Source organism: Dama dama, chromosome 11 (assembly GCF_033118175.1).
Source record: "Dama dama isolate Ldn47 chromosome 11, ASM3311817v1, whole genome shotgun sequence".
Classification (NCBI taxonomy): domain Eukaryota; kingdom Metazoa; phylum Chordata; class Mammalia; order Artiodactyla; family Cervidae; genus Dama; species Dama dama.
The window spans coordinates 89,932,569-89,956,572 of record NC_083691.1 but is presented as its reverse complement, the minus strand read 5'-3'; the positions used below and the strand labels follow the sequence as shown (position 1 = coordinate 89,956,572).

The window sequence follows — 24,004 nt, the reverse complement described above, 5'->3', positions numbered from 1 at the left end:
GGGAGAGAGACGGTCCGGGCCAAGGAGCAGAGAAAGAGGGAAATGCAGAGGGAGAGGGGGACAAGGGGAAGAGCTAGGCTCCGGAAGAGGAGAAAACAGCGAGGGACAGACAGGAAGGCTGGGGGCTGAATGGGAAGCAGCTCTCCCCTCCCTCCACAGGACCCGGGTCTCCCCCACAGCAAAACCTCAAAGATACAATGCAACAGTCTCCTTTCCCCTCTGAGGGCACTCAGAGAGGGGCACTCCAGGCGGGCCAGATGCCTGGCACAGGGGAAATCTCATTGCCCACCACCCTGGCCCTGTGCAGTGACATGCCCCTAGCCCAAGGCACTGGACCCACAAAGGGAGCGCAGAGTCATCTCTTCCAGGAAGCCATACCCACTGTCCTCCAGCTGTAGAAGCTCTCAGCCTGGGAGAGGCCTCTCACCTCATTCACGCCTCCCACCCACGCGTGCTGTCCCAAAGGCCATCCCCACTGGGAGAGGCCATCCTTAAACCATCCTCCAGAGTCACTGTCCCTCTCCATTCCTCTCTCTGGCCTAGGCCCCCGTCACTCTGTCTCAAAAGCCTCCTAGCTGGTCTCTCCTGCCCCTCGCTCCCCAACCCACACCTCTCTGCAGCCAGACAGCTTCCTAACACACCCATCTCTGCTCCCAGACTTTCGAGGGCTCCCACGGCCCGTGGCCCAGAATCTAAGACCCCGGCACGGCTTTCGCAGGTCACGGCTGGAGCACTCTTCACAGGGATCAAGCTGGGAGCCTGGAGGGGGCTGAACAAGGGATACCAAGCAGGAGCCTGGCTGCAGCAAAGATGACAGAAAACTCTTGCTAAGGCATCAGGCTTCCTGCAGGACCAGGGGCAGCAGCAAGACTAACCTGCCTCCACCCCGTCTCCGAGGATTCTTAAAACCAGAAAGGACTCAGGACCTCAGCCTGAGCCTTAGCCTTCAAATGCAGAGGGACAGGGTGAGCTGCGGGCCGCCTCTGGGGATGAAGGGGTCATGGATCACCTTCTGGGATGGTTCTGTAGAGCAGCTGATATTCCATCCACCCTCCTGGGACTAGGACCCTTGGAAGGTGCTGGCCCAGCCTTGTGCCCAGCAAACCCCCAGGACTTGCTCTCCTCTGGTGCTGCTGACCCATACCCGCCTCGGCCTGTAGCAGGCCGGCCCTGCAGCGGGACACTTGGCCCTTGTCGGGCTCTGGCCCCGAAGATGCAGATTTTGATTTGCCTCTTGACAAGACCACAGCCAGATCCTGCTCTTGGAATCTGAGCCTCCACTGTTATATATTACAAATCCAGTTATTAAGGATTTTAACTTTTTTTTAATAACTCATCCCTGGGCTGGGTCTTCTTCAGAGCAGGCTGTGGGTTTTGGCCACAGAATGCTCTCAATCAAGAGAGAGGGCTCCGTGCTGCTTCCCTGGACAGGACTCTGGTCCCCTTTCCAAATCGGCAGTCTTTCGCAACTACAGCCAGAAGCAGGAGGCTGCCTGTCAGGCGCAATTACAGCCAGCTCACTTGGCGGACCCCACCTCGGTCTGGGAGCTGAAGGAAGTGAGGTAAGGGGCGCCGGGCCTGCAGATCCCACATCCTGACCCTGCACTTCAAGTCCAAATTGCACTGAAAATGTCAAATGGTGCCCGCTCCCAGTCTGGGGATTCCCTGACGGCAGGAAGTGGCTGTCCTCTTCCCAACCCCCATCTGACCAGGGCTCCCCTTCCCGTCTCTCTGCCCAGGCCTCTGCCCCAGCTCAGTCAGGAGCACCCACTCACATGTAAGCAGGAGGCCGTAAGGAAAGGTGCTCCTCATCCACCATATCAAAGGGCACAGCCTTGCTCCTTTTGGATGCAAACCCCAGGCTTCTCCCAGAACCTAGAAATCCCCAACCTACCCTATCCCCTAAACCGGCCAGACCCCAAACTGGCACTTGCTCCGTTGGGTCAAAGGCATGTTCCCCACCTTCTTCCTAAGCACTGCAGGAATGTCTGCCTAATGCCACCTCCACCAACAAGGCTTCTTTGACTATTCTGTCCCCTTATGAACATCTTTATTCTTGAAAACATTCCACCTGGTACTCAGCCAGATGAAGCAGCTCTGTACTGCTGTCCCTGGGGTCTGGGGAAATGTGGCTTCCAACATAGCAGCAATCCACCTAAGGCCAGAATCACATCAGGACACACCCCAGGCAACCCTGGATCCATGCAAAGAGTGAGAAATGAAATCCACACAGGAGTCCGTGTGACAGACACACACTGGAGCACCAGAACCAGGAAGGCTCCCGGGCATGGCCTTCCTCTTCCCTCTGTCTCTGCCCGCCCACCCAGCCACAGGCCACGGCTGTGAGGGTCCAGCTCACCTCTTCCAGGATCCCTGTTGTGTCCTGTACCTGGACCCCACCATGGGACAGTCCACATCCAGGAGACGGTGGAGGGAGGAGAGCAAGAGGATAGAAGATCACCATTAGTGACAAGGAGCACTAGGCTGGGGCAGAGATCAACATGCCAGATATCCCCCTAAAAGGAACCAACAGAAAACCCTTCCCATCTAGGGTGAGGGGGGTGTGCTTCCCAGACACAATCTCTGCCTGGCCCCTGCAATGAAGAAAGAAGGTACAACAGACGCTAATGTGGAGAAACTGCTAGGAGAGGCCAAAGCATGAACCTAGAGCCCAGGCATCTCTGAAAGTAACAGAAGAAAGGAGACTGACTGACTGACTGACAGGTGGTGGAGGATCCCAGACCCTGTGCATGAGTCCCAGGAGGCAGTCAGGCCTGATTCCTGGAGCTGCTGGAGCTATGGACTTGGAGAACCAAGGAGAAACATCCTAGATGCTCAGGGCTGGCAGACCTGAGAGCAGACGCTTGGACTGGACAGGGAGCAGGAGAGGGAGTGAGACGAACAGGGATGGGAGGAGGTCTTATACGGAAGAACTATCTGCAAACTTGTCTGGGCTCCCTGCCTCATAGGGTTTCCCTGCTGGCTCAGACAGTAAAGAATCTGCGTGGAATACAGGAGATCTGGGTTCGATCCCTGGGTCAAGAAGATCCCCTGGGAAAGGGAATGGCTACCCACTCCAGTATTCTTGGCTTGAGAATCCCATGGACAGAGGAGCCTGGTGGGCTACAGTCCATGGAGTCACGACTGAGCGACTAAACATTTTCACTTCCCTGCCTCATAAGCAGGGAGGCATCTAGACAGAGCCCAACTGCCTGGGCTCTCAAAGGTGCAGCTGTGCAACCCTTGGCCAAATATAGGATTCCCAAATCAAGTCAGCCTGGGTACCAGAAAAAGGTGTACACTTTTCATGACCCTCAGGGAACCAAGTCCCCATCACTAGCAGAGGAAAGAAAACTGGATCTCGGTGGAACACTGAGCTGGGAACTACAGTCGATTGATCAGAGTTTCTGAAAGGTGAGTGATTCTGAAAAGGAATCCCCTGGAGGGCTCGAAAATACCAGAGTTGGCTTCAGTAGGTCCAAAGAGGGACCGAAGTTTGGCGTTTCTAACAGTACCTACCTCGGTGATGCGATGCTGAGAACCACTGGCCTGAGTCAACAGTTCTCAGCTCTGGCTGCACAGTCCCATCTCCCAGGGAGCTTTGAAAGACACCAGTGCCTGAGCCACACCCCAAAAGATCACACTGCATTTGGTCTGTGCTGGGACTGAGCACCGGTGATTATTAACGCTATCCAAAGGATTCCAACGCACAGCCCAGAGGAGAGCCACTGGGCCAGATGGCCAGCGTGGTCCCTTCCATCTGAGTCATCTGTGATCCCTGGACTTCTCAGGGGAAAAAGGCAGGGATGCCTGAGCTACGCAGGGGCCCCAACCCCCACTCACCCTGCCTCTAAGGCCTCACCCACATCTTCCTCGGCTTGAAGGCAGGATGGTGGTGATGTGTGCCTACTGCCCTTCCTAGCCTGGGAGGGGGCTGCAAACACGGGGAGGGAGCAAGCCTGAAGAAACAAAGTTAAGAGTGAGCCTTACCTCAAAACCAGGAATATGGTGGATGGCCGGCTAGGATAAAAAAAAAGAGCTCTGGTTAGGTGCCTGTCACCCAAGGCCCCACCAGCGTCCTTTCTGCCCTGGCCAGGCAAACACATTCCCAACCACAAGTTGACACTCGTGGAATATGTCTGTGATTGGACAGTCCCAGGATCTGCAGACTATTCCTGGGAAGCCTAGGGATTCCTGGGAAGTGCCTGGTAGGCAGGCGCAGGGGAAGCCAGGTTAGCAGTATGCTGTGTCCGCCTTCCACCACAGTAGCCTCACTTCTGGCCGGCTTACATTTTAGAGGTTCACGTCACACTAAGAGCAAATTTGAAGATGCAGCTCTAATCCAAAGCCCCTATTTTATAGCAGGGAAGTGGCGAGCCAGGGTCACACAGCCAGGCCGTGAGCCAGCATGAGAACAGATGTCCTGTCCTGCCCTGTCCCTGGAGTCCCCTTCCCCAGGACAATTAGAACCCCTAACCAGATGACAGAGGTCTTTCTCCCAGAAACCGCGTCAGGAAAAACACATGCAATGACCAGAGGACTCAGACATTTGAACACAATTCAGATTTCAACTTTCTGCCCCAGTGTAGGTCGTGTCTTGATTTGGGGCTCAGAAAAGATGGACAAAACTGGTTCCGGCAGGAGGCCTAACATCCAGAGGTGGCCCTTCAGTGCTCTCTGCTAAACGCAGGCCCTTGGTGAGGGAAAAAGAACGTATCCGAGGCCTCTCCCCTCCATCAGACCATCCCTTCTCTGGGCCCCCCACCCTCCCCGGCCAGGCGCTCCCGACCTGGGCCTCCTGAATCCAGACATGGACCAGCCTCACCTTCTCTCTCTGGATGAGCTCAAAAGAGGCCAGCAGCTCACCGGCCGGCTGGCTGCCCCTCGTCAGCGGGAACCAGGCCAGCCGGGGCATCCGTTCCAGACTCGGCTGACAGATGCAGCGTCCCATGAACTCATCTACACCCTAGACCAAGCATGGAGAAAGCAGAGTCAGCGTCCCCCAGCCCTGGGTCTGGTGGCCTGAGTTGTCACCAGACCCACACCTGGCCACCTGAACTGGAAAGGGCCTCAGAAGTCAGGGCAGCCCCTGGTGCAAAATGGTAAGTTCTGCCTCCCTTAGAAGGATGTGAGGAAAACACGTGAGTAGCCTCCTGCCACTGTTGCTAGAGCTGATTCCCATCACGGTCTGGAAGTCCCTCTGTTTGTCCAACTAGCATTCACCTTGCTTCAATTTAACCAAGCTCTAAGCCCATTACAGTTAAAAGTGATAGCCACCTAGCATTTCTTGAATGTCCTCAGCAATACAAGTACTTGACATTTCCCAGGACTTTTGTATCTCCTATTCATTTCACCTTCAGACCCCCCTCCTCCAATTTCCATGGGGAGACTGTGATCAAGCTCATCAAATTAAATGCATCTTCTTAAAATGATGTTTGCATCTTCTCATTCCTTTGTTCTTGTGCCTTCCATGTCCCCGCAGGACCTAGAGGATGAAGTCTGAACCCCTCCTGGCATGGAAGGGCCGCTCACTGGAGCCCGCTCACGCCCCTGTCTCATCCCTTCTCACACGTCTTCAACCCCAGCTGTTGCCCTCAGCTGGCCTCACCCCAGCCTTTATGCTGGCCATTCCACTACCCTGCTGCACTCTGCTCTTCTCAGCCATCACCCACAGCTCTGCCCAAGTTCAGCCCTTTGATGTGGACCCCCAGGACCTTGCTGACCTGTGAACTCCAGCCTTGTGGTTAGCTTCCCCAGGACGGGGGCCACAGACAGAAACTGGGTCTCAGCCAGATGGCGCCGTAGCCGTCACAAGCCCTGGTAGCTTGCCCGAGGCACTCATCCAGAGGAACCCCGGCCAGGGCTGGGAGGCATCCCCACCTGTGGTCACCTCACTGCTGGGGACATCGTCCAGAGCCATCTGGAGTGGTCACCAGCTAGATGCCCCCCTCCGTGAGTGACAAGCCAGCACAGACCCTCAGAGTGGGCACCAGCCACGGTGGTGGGAAGGGCCCCGGAGGCTCCTCTGGGCCCAGTGCTGCCCATTAGTCACTGGGTCATGGAGAGGCTGGGGGAGGGCATCCTTGCACAGCCTGGGCAGCCAGGACCGCAGGAGCCCAGGGCAACGGATATTTGCCAACAGGTACAGCTTCATCTGACTATGTTAACAATGAGCAGGACCCCGGGGCCCACCCACCCAGAAGAGACCATGGTGCTCTACCACTGGGGTCCCTCTCAGGCATTGGCCTGAAGGGGAGAGAGTGACATTTGCATGACATTGGTGAAAGTGGAGGTAAGGTGCTATGGAGAGAGAGAGACCAAGTCCTGTGGCCTCCCGCCTGCCCCATGCCAGCACTTGCACCTACTTCTGTGATGTCCCCTGGCCCAGAACCCTCTAGTCCTGCCGCCTCCCGCTCATTCCTGCCCCCAAGGTTCCAGGCTCTGAGCTCTTCCCCAAAAGACCCTTCCTCCAGCCGCTCAGCCCGCATGGAGCCAGCTTTTCCTTCCAAGGGCAGAGCCGGCAGGCCGGCCTCCCCAGTCCAGGCCGGCGCTGCCCACTGTCACCTGGTGGGGGCGCCCTCACTGGCATCACCTTCAGCCACCCTCTGGTCATCACACCATCCTACCCAGTCATGGCAACCCTTTCTGGAAACATCTTTGAAACTCGGCCCCCTTCCCTTTCATCCACTGCTACCCACAATCCGGGCAGGGCCTCTTGGCCACATACACCTTGGCCAACCTCGTCTCTCTCTCCCAGTAGCATCCCAACCCTCCTTTATAAAGTGTTTCCCTGACCCTGCTACGCCTCCAATCCCCTGACCTCTACTCCTTGCTCTTCCTTCCCCGCCCTGGCCCTCCCTCGTTCTGTGCTAACACCCTCTGCCTCGTCCCAACACCTCAACCTCACATTCCCCAGAGCCTGTCACATTCCAGCCCACCACTGAACTTTTCCTGTCCAATACAGCATCCAATAGTTAAATTTACATTTAGTGGATTAAACTAAAAAGCAAGGAAAATCCATCTTCTCTGTTGGACTAGGCACATTTCAACTGCTCAGCAGCACACACCGCAAGTGGCCCTCATTTGGGCAGCACGACCGCAGAGGCTTCCCGCCAGCGCAGCAGGTTCTGGGGGACAGCACCACCCCCGCCCCACGCCCAGAGCGGACCTGGCCGGTGTCATAAGCCGGCTCCCTGGAGGAGTCCCTGCCGTGTGGTCCCTGGCTCTCACATGGACCGGGAACCCCACGTGAGGGGCCACTCAGCCCAGTGCAACGTGCGGAGTCAACGCAGCTCTCCGACGAGGAGGGGGAACCCACCTGGGATCTTATAAGCAAGCTAGAGACAGAGAAGACCCAGGCTCCCAACCCCCAGCGAAGCACCCTGGCCAGATCTGTCCCCTTTCTCTCTCATGGGCCCAGCACACTTGCCAACAATTCACATGTAATTACTCTAAAATTTTCACCACTCTGCAGCCTGTGGGGTCGGGGAGAGGCCACCAGCCCCAGCCTCGGGAAGTGCCTGTCTGGCAGGGCACCCATCCCACACAGCAGCATCTCCCCCTGGGCGCTGGGCCCTGGAGAGGGCGGCCAGCGAGGGCTGGGGGAGGGAGGCGGGCAGACTCACGTAGGTGTCATGGTCATACAGCTCCACCACGATGCTGGGCGGCTGCTCAGCGATGCTGCTCGGCTCGCCAAAGATCTCGATCTCGTAGAAGATGAGCGTCTGGTCCCAGGTGGGGTTCAGGGTGTTCTTCGCCACCACCGTCTTCTGGCTCTGGTGCAGGAAGGAGACGACTGCATAGGGATCTGTGTGGGCCGGGCACAGGGAAGGGAGACAGGACACAGCAGAGACCGTCAGGAGTCATGAGGCCACAGAGCTGAAGCAGGGCTGTGGCTGCCGCTCTGGAGCAGCAACGTCCAGGCTGGAGACGTGTCCCAGGGGGGCTGTCCCCCCACCCCTGCTGGTGATGACCGCAGGGAGATGGGGCCAAGGTCCAGGAGAGCAGGCCCAGGGATCCAGAGAGTTTCCCCTCGGGGCTCCTTTCTGAACTGGTTGCTGGGGGCAAAAGTCTAGTTGAAGGAGGTGAGAACCTGGATGGTGCATTCATTTATTCATTCATTCATTCATTCATCCAGGGCTTCCCAGGTGGCACTAGTGGTAAAGAATCGTCTGCCAATGCAGGAGACATACAAGATGCAGGCTCAATCCCTGAGTTAGGAAGATCCCCTGAAGGAGGGCATGGCAACCCACTTCAGTATTCCTGCCTGGAGAATCCCATGGACAGAGGAGCCTGGCAGGCTACAGTTCATAGAGTCACAAAGAGTGGGACACAACTGAAGCAACTTAGCGCACACACACACACACACACACACACACACATCTTCAAGATGGTTTGGAATTATTGACATTCATCCTGCAAGCATTTACTGAGAGCTATCTGCAGGCCAAGCTAGGGGCTAGGTGATAAAGACTGAGAACACATTTGGAGCAATACAAAAATCTATACAAAAAAAAACATAAAATTGCAATTTTGATCAGTAGAGTGGTGTGTAAGAGAGGAATCTAGCTTTCTCGAGAGGCAGAGTAGAGTGGAGAGGGAGGTTCCATTAGACTGGCATGCCTAGGTCTGCATTTCGGCAAGCTTAGGCTGGCTGTCACTGGAGAACAGACTTGAGGGGGCAGAAGTGGGTGCAGGGAGACCAGTTATGAAACTACTCCCAGGGTTCAGGCAGAGAGGGTGGTGGCATAGATGGGTGGGGGAGTTAAAGAGAAACAAAGGGATCTGAGGGCTGTTGAGAGCTGGGGGGTGGAGAGGAGAATCTCAAGATCCCAGCAGCTCCCTGCCACCCCCAAACTCCTTTCTAACCTGCCAGCCCCAGTCACGCTGGCCTGGGACCCAGCAGGATCATCCCTCTGTCTGGTCCCAGGGCGTCACGAGAGAAGTTTCTAGGGCAGTGGTTCTCCAATGTGAGGATGCAGAGATATCACCTGGAAGGCCGGCCCCACCCTCAGAGACTCCTTCACCAGGCCTGGGGTGGGGCCTGAGAACTGACATTCCTCACAAGTTCCCGGTGGTGCCGAGGCTGCCTTTCAGGGCTACACTTGGAACCAAGGCAGGAGAAGGGCCCATGGGACTGAGTGCATATAATCTGGGACAGGAGTGAAAGGCTGGGAGGAGGGGCTCTCCCAACTTCTCTCACTAGGGGGCAAGGTTCAGTGGCTGCCATTCTGTAAGAGTCAGTGCCAGATGCTGAGGCCACGTGGACAGAGAAGTGTGAGGATGCAGCAGGCAGGATGCTCATTGCCTGGCAGGGCTGAGCCCAAAGACCCTGTCACATACCCTCTACACTTGGCACCTTCTCCATCCCGCAACACCTTGCACCCCACAAGACGGCCCCTGTGTGACCTCAGACGGCCTCAACACCAGACATCTAGTGCCCAGATGTCCAGCTGGTTCTGGGGCTGAGATGGGGAGACAGCTTTTCCCCACAGTTGGCAGGGTGGGTGGGGGAAGCAAGGATCCCTGTCCATAAGGAGACCAGGCGGCATGCCACAGCCACTATACAGGAGGCGGCAGACGGTGACCATCGAGGAGGTGGAGAAGTTGGAGTGAGCAATAGGAGGACTCCCATCAAGGGACAGGTACAGGATTGTGGCTATTGCCCAAGGCGCTAGTCTTAAGGGTGGGGGGAGCGGGCAGATCTGAGTTAGAAGGCAGAAGCTACAGGCACTCACTGGCCAAACAAGGCTGGGTTTGGCTAATGGGAGGCAGCCACCTGGCTAAGGCCAGTTCGCAGCCTTCAGGCACAAAAGCACAGTGGGGTCAATCCTGGAGGGCTTCCTGTAGGAAATCGGTTTTGAAGCTGACCCTGGCGGTAGAAGAGGCCATCAGGAGGACCTTGGCAGAAGAGGGGCCAGGAGAGACGTGTCCACCTCTCACCACCTCCACCTGGTGGAGGCCTCCCTGGCATGGGGCTCCCTTCCCATGCACCAGCCTGGCAAGGCTGCCCGAGCCGTTCCCTTCCTGCCCCTGGCAGGGCCCAGCGGCGTCTGTGCGTTTAATGAAACCGTCTGGCTGTGATACCATCAGCTCCAAGCTCGGCAGAGAACCTCTCCCCGGTTCCAGTAAGGGAAAGAGGGCGCGTTCCGATAAATAAAACCATATTAGAGAGCCAGCGAAAAAGCCCCTTTTGTTCCCGCCCCCTGTGCTTCCCAACGCTTTATTTTTATAAGCACGGGGCCCCAGACCGACCGCGTTTACACAGAGATCACAATTGCACATTGTGGCGGCCGTGCACGCTGTATTGGTGTTGGCAGCACCCCCCACGCTGGCCCCCGAGCAGGCGACTCCTTCCAGCAGCCCCATCAGCGCAGGCAATGAGCTCAGCACGGGGAAGGGAGGGGGCGGCTTTCAAACAAAAATCACCCAGACCCACACGCGCGCCCCGCCCGCCCAGGGGAGGAAAAAACACACAACAAAGGCATTGTAAGGAGCAGGCCTGGAGGCCTGGGGCCTCAGACACTGGGCTACTGTGTGCGGGGGCCTGGCCTCTCCCCGCACAAGGCCCAGCCCCTCAACAATGGGGCGGGGCGGGGGGGGGCGCTGGGGTGTTGCTGAAGCAAGGTGGTCAGAAGAAGGGAAGCCAGACAGACGCACGCACAGACACAAGCCTCTTCCAGGAAAGCCAGGAGGAGGGAGAGGCAGGTCTCAAGAAGAGGGGGAGGGGAGGGGAGAGGCCAGCTCTTCCCAGGGCCACGCCGGTAGATGAAGGCTGGCATCAGCCTCCAGCCTCACCTGCCAAGCCGCACGGAGATGCCCCTGAGGCGGAAGCTGGATTGGAGCTCTGGAGGACCACAGGCTGTCTGGGGAGCTCCAGCCAAGAACACACAAGGGTTCTACAGGACTTCAACACCGTGGGAGGCCCCAGACAGGTGACTGCTGGACCTGCAGCCCTGTGCCCAATCTCTGAGACATTCCCGGAGCTCCAAGGAGGACCATACACTCCCTCCAACAGCTCAGACCACCAGGGTGAGGGACAGGACAGGCGGCGTTGCACCCCTTGTTAGAAGAGGGGGCTTTGCCTCAGAAAGACTAAGTCTCCAGTGCCTCCTCACACGTGCCTGGGACCAGACTCCCCGGCTCCTAGTCAATGCTCCTTCTTCCTGTCACGATCAGGGTAAAAGGCCCCTTAAGACGGGTGGAGTAGATTGCTAGTAAGCAAGGCAATGCAAAGAAAAGCTACAATACAGCAGTATTTTTCATATAAAATTAAGAAAAATTTGTTTAGATTTATAAAAACCAGTGCTGGTGAATAGCTGATGAAATAGGTATTCTCCTTTATTGCTGGAAGCAATTCAACAACCCTTTAGGAAAGCAATTGGGCTGTATGCCCTGAACAACATAAAACTGTTTACACCCTGTTTCCCATATTCCTGGGACTCATCCAAATTAACCAAAAAGCTATATGAACCAATATGTTCACTCCAGCATTATTTGCGATCCATCACTCATTCAATATACAGTTACTGACTGACCAACATGTGGTAGGTAAGCACAGTGCTTTGAATATGAAGGCGCATGAGACATGGTCCAGACTCTTAAGATCATGACTGCTGCTTAGAATTGGTAACTAAACATCAATTATAACACAAGTGATGTGCAGCTGCCTAGCAAAGTGTTCAGGGCACTAGGGGTTGGGGTAGGCTGTAGAGCCTGGTGGCCTCAAGTCAGTACTTCCAAAGGAGGCCTCCCCAAGTGTCAAGAATAAGGAGGTAACCAAGACAGACCAAGGAGAAGGGGGTGTCCAGGCACCCAGGACAGCATGGGCAAAGGCACCAAAGAGCACTGGGGGGACAGCAAGCCTGTTTGCAGCAAGGAAGGGAGCACCCCGGGCCACGGGAATAGAGGACGAGGGAGAAGGCAGGTGGGCAGACCACAAATGGTCCCGGATTCACACAGAGCTAGTTGAATTAAATCCTGTCGATCACTGTTTCCCAAAATACGTTCTAAGGAAGGCGAGCTCTCGGGGGAATGAAGGAACGCGTAAACAAGTTCAGCAGGCTCCCTTCCTACAGCCACCCCAGAGCCTTCCGTGCCACTGTGCACTGTAAATTGCTAAGTGTGCAGTGCTTCCCAGTCTCTCTCACTCAGGAACCCTTTTTAAGTGGAGCGTTTCACAAGCCTCCAGTGCACCTTGGAAAATAGCTTCTTAAGCTCATCGGGAGAATTCCCCGCGCCAGAGCCAAACTTAACAGAAAGCTGTGCTTCAGAAGAGGGGGTGGGCTGTGACTGGAGTCCAGACAGAGGAAGCCCACAGCAAGGACTCCCCAGCCCCACTCAGGACAGAGTCTGGACCTGGGGGCCCACAGAGGTGACCTCAGCCAGGGGGCAACTGCAGTTCAGTAGACCTCACTGTGGCCTGGCCTGGCATCAACGCCCCTCAGGACCACCCAACCAGCACGTAGCTCTGACCGCCCAGGAACCATGAGACCAGCAAAGAGGGCACTGGACTCTCTACTTTCTTGGCAGACACCCCACCCCCATAAATTAATAACTTGGCATTTGATCCACAAGCCTCTCGTTTTCTTCATTAACCAAGCCCAGTCCCTGAGCCCACTGACCCATGACCCTTGCAAGGAGGAATTTCCAGGGCCTCAAGCTAAGGGCGGTGCCCTGGACTGTGAGCTGCCCAGGGGTCCTCATCGTGGTGGCCACTCTGAAAGCAGAGCTTGTGGCTCCCTCAAACCACATGGGTGGTTCCGGGCTGGGGGAGAAAGCAGAGGAGAACCCCCTGGGGTATAGCTGGGCAAAGGAGAGGACGTCCTCCCAAGCCTCTTTGAGAAATATCCGTCCACAGTGATGAGCAGCTCTGTGCACTGGTGAGGGCCACACTGCCGCCCATGACACATGGCATTGAGGACGTGTGGTTTCTAAGTCTGGAGTCCTATCTTTTCCATTCTAAGTAGATTCAGTTCATAGTCCAGATGCTCACCCAGCAGTGGCAACCCTATCCCAATGTAAGTCATTTGAAGTAAGCATCAGTTCACATTTTTTATACCTAATCACTACCTTGGCCACACACACTTATAACCACACAAACACAGGCCACACACACCCTTCCAGGGGTCCAGAGGATTGGTGCTGGCCCTCCAGGCAAACCCCACTGAGGCAAAATCCTCAGGCTCCCTGCACGGCAATATCGCCACAAGCCTCCCTCCCCACCTGAGTTCAGTGTCACTCAACAAGTGTTTCCTGGGCAATTCCTGTATGTCCCCCACACCTTCGGCCAAGGAGAGGGGAACAAACACAGCACCAACCTTGGGGCAGTCCCAAGGCCACCCCACAAGGGACAAGCAGAGGTCACAGCCCAGGGCCACGGGAGCCCCCACTGGGAGAAAAGCCAGAGGGCTTCCCAAGGAGGGCCCTCACGGCCGCAGACACCAGCAGACCAGCTGGCAGATGGGACCAGTGATAGACTCTGTGCTGCACTGGACCCTCCCCTGGCCCCAGACATGCCTGATACACACAGGAGTTTCCTCTGAGAAATGCCAGCCGGTGGCCATGCACAGCCTCCAGCCGCCAGCCACCCCAGGGTCAGTTCCAGGGGAGAAACTGCTTTGGTTTAGGGTTTGGGAGTGAAAATAAACACTCTGGGTTTTATAGATTCACCCGTGTTGGCTGCTGTTTTCCTTTCCAGCAGCTGCTCAATCAGGCCTTTCATTCAGAAGCCAGTGGCCTCCGAGGAAGCCCTGGGCAGTGCCCTCAAAGCTCAAGGGATGTTTATTTGGGGGCGGGGGTGGAGCTAGGATGGAAAGTGTGACGTCTCCTGCGGGCGGGACCAGGCTGACCCTGCCTGCAGTCCCCAGAGGTGCGGGTCCCCCAGGGGAGCTCCCCTCCTACAGGTCTGCCGCAGTATGGCCCACGGAGAAGGGGTCCTCCACCTGCACCCCACTTCACTCCTCCCCCACCTGCACCCCCACCTCTCACACTCTCCCCTGAAGGAAGAGGAAGCAAGACTGGGAATTAGGCCACTTCTCTTCCTCGGGGTAGGTGCTGAGTGTCAGAAAGCATCCTGGCCACCATTCCCGGGAAACTGCAGTGGCAGAGATCGGCCTCTCACCTGGCAACGCCCCTGCACTGCGCTTGCACACTCTCTCGGCACCCCGAACCCAAAGCACAGAAAAGAAATGGCTCCACCCACCCCACGTCTGGCTGCACGGAGCTAGAGGAAAGGTCACTGAGAGGAGAGGAAGGTGAGGAGGTACAGCTGCTGGGGAGGAACCAGGGTAGCTCCCCAGGCCGGGGAGGAGCAGGGCCTGGAAAGGGGGATGGATGGGTGGTGTGAGCTGAGTGCCAGCCTATGAACAGAAGGTCACTCCCCCAGAGGAACTCAGTTCTACCCAACTAAGCACCAAGCGTTTGGAAGGGGGTACATCACTTGTCAGCTATTTCAGCTCAAGCAATTTAGTTAACCTAGCTGAGTCGCAGTTTCTTCGTCAGTAAAATGGGGATGTTAAATGCCTACTTCATAGAAGAGTTGTAAGGGTCATATGAAATAACATCAGTAAAGTGCCTGGGCTCATAGTAAGCACTGTGTTGTTTCTTTAGCTTTTAAGTGCTACAGGTTCAAGGTAAGTCAAGGTCTCTTCCTTGAGGAGCTCAGAGTCACGGTGGGAAGAATATGACAGAATATCATGGCAGCTGATCTATGCAGAGGGTAAGGGCTCTGAGAGAGGTGCTGGCAAGGTCCTGACCAAGTACTGAGGAAGGAACAGCCAGCTTGGCTTGGGGAAGAGTCAGAGGGCATCTGGGCTGGGTCCTGAAAGATAAGTAGGAGTTCACTGGATTAAGAATAGGGAGGGACTGCATTCCAGGCACTGAGTACAATGGCCAGAAACGTGAAGAACTAGACAACGTGACAAAAGTCGGTACAGCCGGAGCTTAGTGGAGAGAGCTAGGAAAAGATGAAACTGGTGAGGTCCACAGGGGCCAGATCACAACGGAGCTGCCCACCAGGCTAAAGAGCTCTGGACTCCTGTGTTGTGAAAGTGAAAATGTTAGCCACTCCATCCTGTCTGACTCTTTGCGACCCTATGGACTATAGCCTGCCAGGCTCCTCTGTCCACGGAATTCTCCAGGCAAATTCTTACCTGGAGTGGGTTGCCATGCCCTCCTCCAGGGGATCTTTCTAACTTGGGGATCGCACCCAGGTCTCCCACATTGCAGGCAGATTCTTTACCATCTGAGCCACCAGGGGAAGAAGCCCATTTATGTGTTAGTATCTGTATGTTAGTAGTATCTGTATGTTAGTTAGTATGTGTTTGAAATCAGGGTGGTAACATGACCAGAGCTGTCTGGGGTGGTGTGGAAGGTCACAGGGAGGCCAGGAAACGACCAAAGGGCTCCGATAAAAGGGGCATGGCCAGTGCGAGACAGCAGCCACGACGCTGAACAGGAGGGAACAGTCTCTGAGATAGACTCGGGAGCCAGAATCAACAGGACTGGGCACCTGTGTGTTTCCAGCCTGGTGGGTAGTACAGGCACATGGACGTGATGCCAGGACCGAGGTAGGAAGTAAAGGGGGGCCTGGATCTGAGGGACGGGGGCCCAAGCAGTTCGTTTTGGATAAGACGAACTGCGGTGATGCTGAGTCTTCCAGGGGAGACACCGAAACTATGGCTGGGTATAAGGGGCTTCTAGAAACTGAAGACCTGGAAGTTTCCCTGACACGAGCGGTTCCTGGGTTTGGTAGGGGGACCCCAGTGTCCAAAGAAGAGAACACACACGGAACTCCCTGGGGGCATCAGGCTCAGGGGGCAGTGAAGTGGTTGAGCAGGAACAGGTGAAGCAGGAAGCTGCAGGAGACCAAGAAGGAGGGGTGTCCCAGGGCCAAGGCCAGAGGGGCTTTCAGGGGGCGATGGTCAGTAAAGCCAAACCCCACAGAGAGGTCAAGGAGGCCCCTGCAACCAGGAGACACAGTGAGCTGACAGCGGCCCCCACCTCCACAAACACAGCAGACCACCCCCCTCACAGCGCCGCCACCCTCGATACAGGGGCGCCCAGGCCATGTTCCCTGTGGGCCGAAGGCCCTACAACTGTTCCCAGCTCTCAGCCCCTGGCCCCAGCTCTCCCCACGCCCCCCACCTACCGGAAAAAGAGTCCTTGTCCATTGCAGGCAGATCCCGGGCCTGGTACATGTAGCAGCGTAGATGGTAGCGGTTCCCGTCTGCACCAGAGAAGAAATAGATGCCAAGTGAGGGGCTGGGGGTGACAGGATCTGGGGCTGGAGGATGGAGCGTGTCTCTAGGAAAGCAGTGGACAGAGGGGCTGGATGATAGAGACCACCTGTGCCACACTCTCAAGATCAGGAGAGCAGACCACAGCCCAAAGGCGGAGCCACAAAGCAATGTGTCCTGGGCCCTGGTGAGCACTGGGGAGGGGGCAGGGAAGGGGGAAGGGGTCAAATGAACCGTAGGGACAGTCAGAAGGCACAGTGCCTTGAATGCTGGACTTCAGGCTCGGCGTTGACACACACACCACACTGACCCACAAACAAAGCATACAGACTCAGTTCTCCACAGCCCCCCACACACCCCTGACCCCGTAACCCACACGGCCAGGCACGTAAGGGTGACCCATCCGTGTCACCCCTGTAGGTACCTCCACACATCACTTACAGTCAAAGATGCAGGAGATCGTGGGTCTGTTCACACCAAAACTCAAGGTGGAGACGGACACGGAATCTTCACTCCTGTCATCCACCACGCCACCCTGGAGACACAGAGCTGGTCACAGCAGATTCTGACCCCGAAGGCTGGAGGTGGCAGGGAGCCTGGCTCAGATCGTCAGGTCTCCACGCTCCTTTAGACAAGGCTCCTCACTGCCTGAAGCTCTAATTTCACTCCAGACCCCAATGTCGAGTCCACAGGGAAAAGCCTCTCCCTTTCTAGCAGAGACCAGACAAGCCAGAAGGGGGTTTTGAGTTGTTCCAGCCCAAGAGGCTAGCGTTCGATAGAAGGAAGGACTCAAGGGGCTCTCCGGGGTGGGGGTGGGGTGGAATCCACTGGGGATCTGCCCAGGGCAAGGGGTCATGGGGAGCCCAAGTTTGGAGGGCCTCAAACAGCATCTCTGTCCCCCCGACTGGACACAGGGCTGGTGTGGGGACACACAGGCACTCAGCTGGGTGCCCAGCTCTGGAGAGAAGCTGCACTGTGTCCTCTCCCATCTCTTACCAGCTCCCACTGTGCTGAGGGTCAGAGGCACCTGAGCCTGGGGACAAGGGCATGGTTGGGGCAGGGGCGTTATTTACATTCAGGCTCATAAGCTCTGCATCAAGCTAGATGCTCAGCTCCCTGTCCTCGTTGGCGCTGGGCTCTGACCACTGGGCCTTCCCTGGACCACATGGCACGGTGCCCTGCATCCCTCCACCACTGCCTCTGCCGCATGGCAGCCCCTCATCAAGGATGAGCCCCAGAGGAGTCAAGGCCCCCGCAAAAACAGGAAATGTGCCACTCACACGGCAGCCTGCCCTTCCAGACCTGGCCTTCTAGGACATCAGTTCCACCAGCCTCTCGAGGTAGGAGCCCAGCAGAAGGGCCAGGGGGAGCTGGACAGCCTTCCTCTGCCATCCACTCCCTCTGCACGGCCCTTCCCCTCTCCCCACACTGTCATCTGCCCCAGTCCCTCTTCCCAACACCCAACCATGCCCACCCTTGAAAGAAAACCCAGCCTCCCTTCCCATGGCCTTTTCACCCCACCCAGGCCCACCCAGAGTAGCCACTCCCCAAGGCCTTTCCGCTGGGCCACACTGCCCTCTACCCGGCAGCAGCCAGTTCCCAGGAACCTCCACTGCTCTCCAGGCCCTGCAGCTACACCCCCACCCCCCACCCGCACTTCCAAATACAAGAGGCGCGGACATTGACGAGGGCCTCCTCTCCAAACCAGGTCCACCCTCAGGGCCTAGCCACAGGCCCCTGGTCCAAGACGCCTCCCTGGATACCTGTCCCCTTCAATCATGTCCTACTCTTTGTGACCCCATGGACTGTAGCCCACCAGGCTCCTCTGTCCATGGAATTCTCCAGGCAAGAATACTGGAGTGGGTTGCCATTTCCTTCTCCAGAGGATCTTCCTGACTTGACCCAGGGATCAAACCTGGGTCTTCTACACTGCAGCCAGATTCTTTACCATCTAAGCCACCAGGGAAGCCCTAAGTATCTGCAAGTGTGGGAGAGTTCTACAGTATCTGTCTCACAGGGCTGCCTGATTGTTAAGAAGATAAATTATATGCTGTGTTGGCACACAACTTGGCACATAATAAATCAATAAATATTTGCTATTAATGATCTTATGAGAGAAATAAAGCATGGGGTGGGGTGAGAGGAGAGGTCATAAACTATGAAGTCAGTAATTGTGCTCAGGGGTGGTATTCATATATCCTGTATTTGTTCAAAATTACTCCAGGAGCTGGAAAAGTGGACATTTCAGCACAAAGCCACAGTCCTGGGCAGAAATCAAAATCAGTGAGTCAAGCAGTCAGTCTCTCTCTCTACACACACACACACACACACACACACACACAGACGTACGCACGCACATGCACACACACACATGCACACACACACACACACACACACACACACAGACGTACGCACACACATGCACGCACGCACATGCACACACGCACACACACACATGCATGCACACACACACATATGCACGCACACACAGGACAGCAGGGAAGGGTGTCACACAGCAGACAGATGAGAACCCAAAAGCCACCACACTTAGAATCCTCGCTCTCGGCAGGCGTGAGCCCGGCCTTGCAGCACCCGCCCCGCCACCACCCTTGCCAAGTCCAACAGCTAATGGGTCTGGCCGCAGGGTCCACAAGGCCACAGGCGGGGCCAGACTCGGGGCCCATCAGCTGCAGGGACACCAAGGAGAGCAGGTCAGGAAGCTATAAACAGGGTATGGCCACCCCCAGGGCCACAAGGCTCAGCGCCCCCAGCGGCTCATACACCTTGGGGTGGGGAGGGGGCAGTTTGCAGGGACTCTGGAGCCCCTCATCTCAGCCAGCCACACACACACACACACACACACTCCACTCACAAGTAGGGCGCTGAGCTGAGTGTCAGGAGGGAAGCCACCTCTGGCGGCCACAGGCCCCATGATTCCTCTCCACCCCCACCGGGGATCTGCAAGGGCCATCCATGCCCCACTGAATGGCCTGTGCCTGGGGCTTTGGCAGCACTTTCTGGGTCTCCGTCCTAAGGCACAGCCACCTGCCTGTGATGAAAAAATTGTCCTCCTCCCTGGGGTTTCCACGAAGGCTGGGGCCAGGTGCCTCAGAAGCAGCTCGGTCCTGGCCCACGGCAGGCCCAGCACCGACAGTGACACCCTTCAGAGGGAGAACTGCGCTCCTCCGGGAATGGCCCTCACGCTGCCGAGGCTCCTCCACCTGCCCAGCCTCCAGGAGGGGCCCGCAGCCGTCCACCCTGGTCCACAGGGCCTCTGTCCACCCCCACCCCCATCTGCTGCCCAAGGGTGGGAAGAAGCTGGGAGAACCAGGGCGACAGACTCACCTAGAGCCGGGCTGAGAGGCCCCCACTAAGCCCAGCGCCCCCGAGGAGCTCCAGTCCTGAAGTCAGCCTGGTTTCCACACTGGGCAGAATTCTACCCACAAGCAGCCAGTGTCTTTACATCCTCCGGCCCAACGACTCTCTCAGGGGCACCTGGGCTCTTCACGTATCCCCTTCAGACCCTGGGAGCAGAGTGGGGGCCAGCCCTCCTCCCAGCCCAGCTGCGGCCTCTGCATTGAGTCTGCAGCGGTCAGGACACTCACTCCCAGAGGCCCAGAGCCCTGCTGCCTCCACACTCAAACCAACCCCAGGGTCCCTTTTCTCACCCCAGGCCTCTTGCACAGTGTTCCCTCTGCCCTACTCTTTCCCTGCCTTTTTCCTCAGATGTCCAGTCTCACCTTCAAGGTCACCTTGCTGGGAGTTGGGCACCTCCCAGGTGCTCCCACAGAACCCCACATTTTCTCCTTACTACATATACCACCTTCCACTGTAAATCTCTATTTTTTTTTTCTATTTCTTTTTTTTTTCATTTATTTTTTATTAGTTGGGAGCTAATTACTTTATAATATTCTAGTGGTTTTTGTCATACACTGACATGAATCAGCCATGGATTTACATGTATTCCCTATCCCGATCCCCCCTCCAACCTCCCTCTCCACCCGATTCCTCTGGGTCTTCCCAGTGCACCAGGCCCGAGCACTTGTCTCATGCATCCAGCCTGGGCTGGTGATCTGTTTCACTCTATTTCTTTCTCTGCCCCTTCCACAGAGAGCTCTGGGCAGTTCCCACCATGCACCCAGCATCCAGCAGAACCCTCACCCACAGCAGTGCTCAAGGAGAAACTGGAGGAAGAGTGAATGAATGAATGATTGAACACACACCTTTCTTGGGAGAGCTGATGATGAAGGCCAGCCCATCGCCCAGGTCAGGGGCTCAACCTGTGCATTAACACAAATAATCCAGCGCCACACTTTTTCCACTTGGAAGAATACTTTCGGCTTTCACGTGTGGACGTGCACAGGTCACGTTCAGGGAATTTCTCTCAAAGCAGACCATGAAGCCTCATGAAAAGCTGTTTTGGGAACTTCTGGGAAGTATCTCCCTCCCGCCTGCCCTCCCCTCTGACATTCCGCTTGTGTTTATTAAACACGTACTTTGTGCCAGGTCTTTCCCACATTCAAGTTGGAAAAGAGGTACTGCTGCTTGTGGAGACATCAAATGTCACCTCCCCAGAGAGGCCATCCCTGTCCAAATGTCAAAAACCACACTCACATCCACACCATCGCACACCCACCCACACACCCCAATCCCACAAACCAGCCCTCTTCTTTCTTCTTCAGCTTTCCTTTTCTCACAGCACTTACTACGCTGCATGCTTGCTATATGAACACTTTTGTTTCTTGTCTCTCCGGGCTGTAGAATGCAGGCTCCACAAGGGCACTGCTGTGTCCCCAGGGCCTGCTACAACGCCCGGCACAGAGAAGCCCTCGGCAAACATTTACTGATCAAGGAATAAAATCCAGGCACTCTATGAGTGCCTCTCCTATCTCATACTCACCCGGCTTCTGGAGAGAATTATTTGGGGCTAAAGAAAATTTCTGGGTGGAGACTGATTTGAGGGATGGATACCCTGAGATAGCGATGGTGTCGGCAGAGAGGAGAAGCAAAGATCAGTGGAAGTTCAGCAGAGATGACCCAAGTTGCCACCCTCAGCATCCGTCCTCGCCTTGGAATCCTGCCAACACCTTACCACCTCACAACAGGGATTGTCTGTTCTCAACACAGGCAAACTCTGGCACACACAGGTAACCACCATGGGGCAGAAAAGCGACCTGCAGTTCCTTGACACTGCGGTGCACGTGCGTAGAGCAGGCCATCAGGGCAACTCATTCATTTTATAGACCCTGAAGCTCCGACACAGAGAACATCAGCCTGTCAGCCCCTGGGCATCGAGCTCCACGTCATGTACTGGGAAGTTGTGGGGAAGGTGCCTGGAGCTCACCATGTGGGTCGGAGGAGGCAGCTGGAGATGCCACCGGAAAGTCCAGTTCCTAAAACTCTGATTCCTCACCGTGAAGTGGCCATTGTGGTAACACTCACCTCGATGGGCTACTGAGGCAAATGCAGGGGTTTCCAGTCTTGGCAGTACTGACATTTGGGGCTGCATAACTGTTACGGGGGCTGTCCTGCGCATTGGATGTTTAGCAGCATCCCTGGCAGCTACACATATGATGCCCACAGCTGCCCCCAGCCGCCCGCTGTAACCACCAAAAATATCTCCAGACACTGTCAAACGTACCCTGGCGGTAGGTGTGGGATATAAATTGTCCTCAGCTGAGAGACACTGGTGGAAATAAAATGAAATGTACCCACGGCCCTGGACAAGTACCTGGCACATAATCAGATTCAGTGCTGCCAGTTTAACTCTTTCATCTCACCAGTCTCATGCTAAGCAATACCTTCCCCCTCTTAATCCCTGTCCTCTGACTTTAACTCTGGAATCCACCACCATCCCTCTGCCATAGGACCTTTGCACCAGCTGTTCTCACCACCTGGAATGCCCTCCAGACAAGCTAACTCGAGTTCTTTCCTCAGCTCAGTCATCAGAGGCCCGGACACTTCCTTAACTACTGCCCTGCCTTCATCAGCAGCCCCTGCTCAGATTCTCCAGACATCTCTGCTGCATCCATCTGTCCATGTGTGTAAGTAAGGCATGCACATTTCTTCATCCCCCAGCACCCAACCCAGCATCTGGCACTTCGTAAACATCCAGAGAAGATTTGTCACATGAATCACCAGCATCCCCACCCTAACGTATGTGCATAGCGCTCAGGTCTATGCTCCCAGGAAAAGGGAAGGAAACCGCATCAGACAGCACCTCACACTCTCATGGCGCTCAGAGTCAAATGCCACCCGAGAAACAGCAGGATATCGGCTCACTTACCCCCCAGGAGGGGTCATTTGTAGGGCGGAATGGAACAGAGTGGGCCCTGGGGAGGGCCTGTTTCAAGAAGGCTTGGAGGAGGGGGAGAAAAAAGCAGGGTGCCGAACAGGGGGAACAGAAGCACGCTGAGGCCTGACCCCCCACCCCCAAGATCAGGGGAGACTTGGCTACAGGCGCGAGGCCAGGGCAGGGCAAAGCTGGGAGAAGTAGGGCTGGCTTCCTTGAGCTCTCACTCGGACGGAACCCTGAGCACAGCCAGGCTGCAGGGGCGGCTGACGGTCTGGTTTCCACCCACCTACCTTCACCCCCACTCCACACTGACACTCTTCCCCAGGCCAGGCCTGGGGCATTGGGTTTCCCACAGTCACATTCCTGCCTCCATAGCTCATGCCGATGTGACTCCCAGGCTGGCGCTGGCAGCCACACGGTCTGTGGCCACGCACTCGGTCTCGGGGCTAGCTGTGGGAGGGAGCCTGCCGCTCACCCAGGGACTGGGCGGCCTCCAACTCGCGGCTGCCCCGCTGGCGGCCACGGCTCCCTGGAGGTGCCTGAGCTCAGGAGGGTGAGGAACTCTCCTTCCCAGGTATACTCGGCTCCTCCAGGCTAGCCCCCAAGCCAGTGGCCACGCCCACCTCTTCTGCTGAAGACGGACATCCCGGGACCCCGGCCACCACACCGGGAGGAGGTGGGGAGGTTCTCTGGGAACAAGCAGCCTACGAAGGGGACTCCTTGACCTACCTAAAGGGGATCCAAGACCAAGCACCAGACCGCTGGTGTTTCTGAAAGTCTTTCTGCACATGGGCCGTCACACACATGCCTCCTTCCTCTGACAACACTCACACCCCTACACAGGGCCCAGAGGTCTGGTTCAGGATCTATAAAGTGGAGGTAGGGAGGAGCAGAAGGGGCCGGAGTCAAGGTGGATGCAGCAAAAAGGCACAAGCTGAGCAGCAGGACTCCGCAGGGCTCAGTAAGTGGGGGACAGAACCACAGAAGCCGTGCTCATGGCAGTCAAGAAACGGTGGCGCCTCCGAGCTGGCTCCAGGGGCCCCCGGGGAAACCCGGCTCCAGCAGAGTCAAGCATATGGGCTTCAGGGGCCAGCCGCACCCCACCCCTACTTTATGGGAAGGACTCAATTCCTTTGTGGGATGGATCCAAAGAGTTCAGATGACAGAGCCAACAGGAAGGGTGCTGTGATGGGCAGCCACCATCTCTTTCTTTGAGTAGAATCAGGAAGCCCTCAAGAGCAGCAGGCGCTGGAGCTGGCTGGCCTGACTCAGGAGAGATCATTAAATCTCCGGCCATTTGCAAGCCATTTGTTAAACACAGCCATTTGTAAAAATTAAATCATATGAACATGTACCTTCAGAAATTATTTTTAAAAGAAAGGTAATAAATCCTCAAACTCATCACTTCCAAATTATCCCCACGACCTTTGTGAACCTGCTCCTGACTGCTTTCCCTCTAGAGTGTCTGTGA

At 56.2% G+C, this 24,004-nt stretch overlaps 1 protein-coding gene across 23 annotated transcripts in view; it reads right to left on the bottom strand.

The window, feature by feature from the left end:
* Positions 1-24,004, bottom strand: part of DYSF (dysferlin) — a 220,204-nt gene that overhangs the window by 74,349 nt on the left and 121,851 nt on the right. For all 23 annotated transcript variants that reach the window (XM_061155676.1, XM_061155683.1, XM_061155688.1 and 20 more), the window contains 6 exons: positions 16,680-16,773; positions 16,151-16,228; positions 7,626-7,807; positions 4,826-4,966; positions 3,991-4,020; positions 2,360-2,389 (listed from right to left, as the gene is read on the bottom strand). In XM_061155676.1, coding sequence (XP_061011659.1) covers positions 2,360-2,389; positions 3,991-4,020; positions 4,826-4,966; positions 7,626-7,807; positions 16,151-16,228; positions 16,680-16,773 — 555 coding nt within the window. The remainder of the gene's footprint in view (positions 1-2,359; positions 2,390-3,990; positions 4,021-4,825; positions 4,967-7,625; positions 7,808-16,150; positions 16,229-16,679; positions 16,774-24,004) is intronic.